This window comes from Salarias fasciatus, chromosome 14 (genome assembly GCF_902148845.1).
Source record: "Salarias fasciatus chromosome 14, fSalaFa1.1, whole genome shotgun sequence".
Taxonomy (NCBI): Eukaryota; Metazoa; Chordata; class Actinopteri; order Blenniiformes; family Blenniidae; genus Salarias; species Salarias fasciatus.
In genome coordinates, this window is record NC_043758.1 from 5,817,673 (window position 1) to 5,823,528 (window position 5,856).

Consider the following 5,856-nt stretch of genomic DNA (forward strand, 5'->3'; position numbering starts at 1 on the left):
GAATAATGTCTCAGAAGATACGATCTCAAAGGATCGCTGAACACGAGAGCTTTTGAAAGACGTGTCAGAATCGCTTCCTTCCACTACTCATCTTCCTCTCTTTAAATCAGTTCAGCACTTTTGTTGAAGGTCAGTGAGTTCAGGGAAAGTCTCAGCCACCGTTCTGCCTCCCATCTATCATTCTGACTGTTTAGATAATAGCATTATGTCTTGATGTGATTTTCATTCTCCTCACAGGTGCAGAGCTTAACACTCGATAACAGTTCCAGCAGTCAGACTTGAACTTTGACCCCTCTGGTCAGTCGACACCACCGTGAGCCCTGTAGGGACCTCCTGCCAGCAGATGGCAGAGTCACAGGTACTCCTTTCTGTGTTTTTGTATACAAAAGTTCAGGATCAACTTCTCACACAAGCATATTGCATTCACATATCAATAACAAGACAACGCATTTCAAAAAGGATCCTCTTCAAAGCTATTTCCCTAAAAACAAGCACGTTTGAATGATCAAACTGTCCGGAGTAACTCCTACTGTAAACAAACTGAAAAAGGTGAACAACAACGAATTTGAAAGATGTTTCACTGAAACTAAAAAAAACTTTGTGTTCAAGCAAATTGAATATAATATAAGTGCTTTTAATCAGCATTTTGAATGAAAAGTGTTTGTTTTGATGAGGCTGGATGTGTCTGCTCCACCCAGCAGGACACTATCAGGGCCGCAGCCGTGAACCGGAGGCACAGCGTCGACGGGACCTTTAACCTCAGACCTGCAGACTGCTTCCACCCGTACCGCCGGCAGTTCAGCGACGGGGCCGTGGTGGCGGCAGGCCGCCCGCAGCCGTGCTCGCCCTCGTTCGGCAGTCTGCAGGAGGTGTGCAGCTCTGAGGCCCAGTCGCACGGGGACGGCGTTCCGCTGCCCTGGGAGCAGTACAGAGGCAGCTTTCAGGTCTTTACGCCCATTCAGTTCAATCCTGTTTCACTCAAATAACACAAATGTCTCACTGATATTCACAGTTAAACACAGAGAACAAAATGAATTCATGAATTCTGTGTGAATGGGATAGTGTTTGGTATTTCTTAAACAATCTGCTCCATCGGCCAGGCGTTTGGCGGTTTCTCCAATCGATCCTCTTCATTTTTGCAGAGTTCGTACTCAGAGCTTCCAGCAGCAGCAGCAGAGCCTTCATGCTTCCTGTCTCAGAGTTATTCATCCTACAGCTTTTCATACCCTCTGCAGCAGGTGAGCGTAGTGTGTGTCAGTGCAGGAACAGGATCTGTATGATCTGATAGTGACATGATTGATACATATTCAGTTTCACCTGTGTTTTTATGAAATTACAACAACACTTTGTCTCTTGTTAGCTTTCAGGTCATAACTTCTGTTGTGATTCTGCAGGTCTCGTCCAGACTCTACCCTCTAAATGGCTCCAACAGCTCAAAATATCCCCTGCAAAGTATGTCCAGCCCCCCACATCAGGAGGGCACCGCTCCGCCCAACTTCCCCAAGCCCATCTACTCCTACAGGTCAGGAAAACTAAACCAGACTCAAAAGATTCAACCGCGTTTCGCCCGGTTTTATGGGTGCATCTTCTTTGAATTTTCATTGAAAGCATCAGAGCAGAATATGCATTTTCACCGTCTCCTTCGTCCCTCCAGCATCTTGATATTCATGGCTTTGAAGAACAGTAAAACAGGAAGTCTTCCCGTCAGTGAGATCTACAGCTTCATGACTGAACACTTCCCTTATTTCAAGGTACAGTTGAGATGTGACACACACTGTGCAGCTGACATGAGAGATGGCCTGGCAGGCTGAGGACAGTGCACACTACGGACACACACCCAGAGAAGGCAGCAAATGAGAAGCATTTAAAAAGACACCGCAGGTGTGAAACACGAAGCTGAGAATACAGACACGCAATACTCCACACTGAAATCTAGAAACTACGAAGGAGGAAAACTTTGGGGAAAAACACGCTTGGAAAACTCACACTGAAGACATCAGACAGGACAAAAAGAAAAGAGACGTGATGTTTCGGTGTTTCAGGATACCAGAGTAACTTCCTCTGTTGTGGATGACGACGATTTGTATGTCGTACACAAAGAAGAGATGAGCTCTTGGATCCAGGAGCGTGACAGGAATCCCTGACATGCAAAACACACCCGTCTTCAAGCCAACATCTTCATGTCCAAGAAATAATTGGTAGTAGACTTTTCAGGTTTTTCTGCTTTGTTAGAAAGTCACATGCTGGACTAGAACACCTGCACATTTGGTGACCTGCTGATAAATGACTCCTGCTATCAATACATTAAAGCACTTAGAATTATATCACTTTTATCGTGTATGAAAACAGAGATCTGCTCTCTCTATGACTGAAGTCTCTAAATAAACATTAGTCAGCGTTCATAAGTTTCTCTCGCTTGTTTTGTTGCAGCTTCTTGTTGTTGCCGTTCCTTCATTAATCTGTTTCTCTGAAGAACAGGCGGAGTTCAGACTGAATGACGGCAGACAATATGCTGGAATTTAACACTCACTCCAAGAGATCAAGATTAATTATAAACAAAACCACGTGACTTCCAACTAACTAACTAAACTTCAGCTGAATTTAAGGCATGAATGAATCAGCCTGAGTTACTGAGTCACCTGAACACTGTTTCAGTGTCTGGAATAAGAGAGACAAAGTGAGAGTTATCTTTAGGACTTTCATTTTTTCAGCAACAAGTGAACTAACTCTACAAGTTTGAAAGACGCGACTAATCACTTCAGTTGTGATTCAGTTCAGTTGAGCCTAAATGAACGATACTGAGACACTGAGGGCGCAAATGAACCAGATCTTTGAAAATTAAAACACTTCTCACTTATCGGTCTGCCAATCTGTACACAAGTTGTTGAATATTCTGTTCATCGACCGACTGAAATTCAAACATATTCCTCATCCAGGATGCCATTTATTGGTGCTTTCCAGGCAATGAGCTTGAGAGGAAGAGACAAAAAAACAAGAAAAAAAATTTAACAGAAGTCCAAGCACTCCTGTGAAACTGTCCACAGTAAGTCTTGAAATGGGTGCATGTGGCTCTGTCGCCTCTCAGAAAGCAGCTCACTGTAACTTTCACAAAACATTATGTAAGTTAACAGCTCGTTTTTCCCCACAGATCACATCCCGATTAGATAACAGGGAAGTGACAAGTTCTCAGGATCCCTGTAGAAATGTTATCTACTTTTATACCCACACACACACACACACACGTGTGTGTGTGTGTGTAAACGGCTGAACGTGATGGATCATGTAAAGCGCACTGAGACTGCTGTAGGGGCGAATTGCATTATAAAAGTTCATTTTCCATTGACTTCTTAGATTTATTCAGGAATTTATTTTGGAGATGTAATCACATAATAAAATGTAATCTTTGATTAAATAAGGCCGCTGCAGGGTTGCACCTCAGTTTGAACCCTACTCACCCGAATTCCTGCTCATTTTCTCGAGGATTCCAGCGATGTACTAATCAGATAAGTTCAGACTCAGCTCTGGAAAGCGCTCAAAGACTCACCGCCATTCAGATTCAAGAAGACGTCTTATAGATGGCGTCTCTCCAAACAGCTGTCAGTAGCATTAATCGCAGGCTGCAGGGCCTGAAAAATAAACAATGCAATAATAAAAGCGATCATCTGAAAGCAGGTCACAAGAAAATTGCAAAATGCAGTTTTGAGATACGTCTAAATACTTGGTGAATATTGTCAAGTGTGTTTGATTTAAGTGGAGCTCTGTGGACTCCTGTCACGGCACGCAGGTATCGCTCTCTGCCAGAGCAGATGGTGGCAAAAAAATTAATATATGTTGTAATGTTCCCTCCAGGGGAGGACCGGCTGTCCTGATCGGAGCTGGCTGGAGTTCAGTTCATTTAGAACAGATCTCATAGTGCTTCAACTCCCCTGACACATAGACTGAAACATAACACAGGTGATTTCAGCAGTGAGGCCACGTTTCTTCAGTGAATTTAAAGCCCGTCAATAATGAAGACGGGGGAATTTAGGACACGATGGAAACAACGACATGAAAACTTTATTAGAAATTTGTGTGATTTCCCCTGTTTTCCTCTCAAACGTTCTCTACATGTTGGTACTGTATGTATCTGTTTTTCTGCTGCTTCTTTTCAAGCTTAGTTCATGCATTTGCTCAAAAACAGGAGTTATGCGTGCATGACATTTACATAACTTATTACTTTTCACACACTTTTGAAGCAGTACATCAGACATTTCTCACGTCCAGCGTCTCAGTGGCAAAATGTCCCCCTCTCTGTGCAGACGGCTCCCGATGGATGGAAGAACTCTGTGCGACACAATCTGTCCCTGAATAAGTGCTTTGAGAAAGTGGAGAACAAAAGCGGCAGCTCCTCTCGTAAAGGCTGCCTGTGGGCCCTCAACCCCGCCAAGGTGGAGAAGATGCAGGAGGAGCTGCACAAGTGGCGTCGCAAAGACCCCGTCACCATGCGCAGGAGCATGGCCAGGCCAGGTGGGATGTGAGCAGAGGGGAGGAGGAGACTCATGGCTTAGAAAGACATTCTTCACAACTTTCTGCTTCACCTCCTCCACAGAGGACCTCGATCGTCTGCTGGGAGAGAGAAGAGACAAGCTCAAGCCGTTGCCGCCGTACCCCAGTCCAGCTTTGCTGTCCAGAGTGGCCCCTTTCTACAGCGACTCCCTTTCGTCTTGCTCCCCGGCTCACCTCCGACCGGCGAGTTCGCCCATTCAGCGTTCACAGTACGCGCACGTTCAGCCCCCGCAGCCCTGCTACTTGCCCCCCGCCGCTGCCGCTCACCTCGCCAACTCTTTCTCCACGTACCCGCCGTGTGGGCAGCAGCCCGCCGCCACTGGAAGTCTGAACTCGCCCCTGGCCGGGAAGATGGCCGCTCCGCAGGGGGACTTCAGCGTCGGCCCCAGGAGCATGCAGGACTTACTAATAGAGGGAGACACCAGTTACGACATTGACACGCTCAACCCCTCATTGACAGACCTGCAGCTGCAAGGTAACAGCGTCAGACGAAGGTTTCGGGATGAAAACCTAAAAAAAAACTAAACACCAGGGAGAAACCTGTGGGTAGAAAGACCGTGATGATGCTAAACGATGAGGATAGTCTTCTCATGTGTTTCCGTTCCTGTTTGCAGGTCACTTGTGGGAGGAGCTGAGGGACGACAGCCTGGACCCGGGCTCGGAACAGAACATTCCCCCGACCACCACCACGGCCTCGTCCGGGACCTCCGCCCTGCAGGAACACTTCATCCAGACCCGCTGCCTGCAGGCGGCTCCGCCGGTGAGCCAGGCGTCGGCCGTGACCCCGGCCGTGACCCCGGCCGTGACCCCGGCCGTGACCCCGGCCGTGACCCCGGCCGGCCGCTGTCGAGCCGAGTGCGAGGACAGGGAGTCGGGTATGGAGCAGCACGGCTGCCTGAGCGGACTGCACCCTGTGGTTTATTCCGGGGTGGAGAGCCTGGCGGGGTACCTGACCTCCTGCACCACGCCCATCTCCCTGATGTAAACATCTGGATGCCTTCGCCCTCCTGCACTCTAGAAGCTCCTGATGCTGCAGCCTTTGCTTGATGAACATCTTCTGTTGATTTCAGTTTGCAAATTGGAAAAAAAGAAAAATGTTCTTGTCTTTGAAAACACATTTTTTTCGAGATCTGTTTTTCTTTATTTCCTAATCTGGATAAAAAGAAAAATAAGTCTTAATCACTGGAAGAATAAACTGGACATCACACAATGATCTATTCTTGTATTTAATTTTCTCCCTGCAGACTCTGTTATTAAATATATTTGTGAATTATCTATTTATTAACATTTCTCAAACTGTGTTGTGACCGT

The 5,856-nt window shown here is 46.6% G+C and overlaps 1 protein-coding gene across 1 annotated transcript; it reads left to right on the plus strand.

The window, feature by feature from the left end:
* The first annotated feature begins 343 nt into the window (after positions 1–343).
* On the plus strand, positions 344–5,530 carry foxn1 (forkhead box N1). The gene is made up of 8 exons (XM_030108710.1): positions 344–358; positions 699–944; positions 1,143–1,238; positions 1,395–1,522; positions 1,655–1,751; positions 4,299–4,506; positions 4,589–5,020; positions 5,160–5,530. Exons 1-8 carry the CDS (start codon positions 344–346, stop codon positions 5,528–5,530), a joined length of 1,593 nt encoding a protein of 530 aa, XP_029964570.1.
* Positions 5,531–5,856: the final 326 nt, after the last annotated feature.

Bases quoted from the DNA above. Each gene is read 5' to 3' on its own strand.
- foxn1 (XM_030108710.1), top strand. The intron at 1,523-1,654 runs GTCAGGAAAACT...TCGTCCCTCCAG, and splicing joins AAGCCCATCTACTCCTACAG to CATCTTGATATTCATGGCTT. The intron at 1,752-4,298 runs GTACAGTTGAGA...CTCTCTGTGCAG, and splicing joins AACACTTCCCTTATTTCAAG to ACGGCTCCCGATGGATGGAA.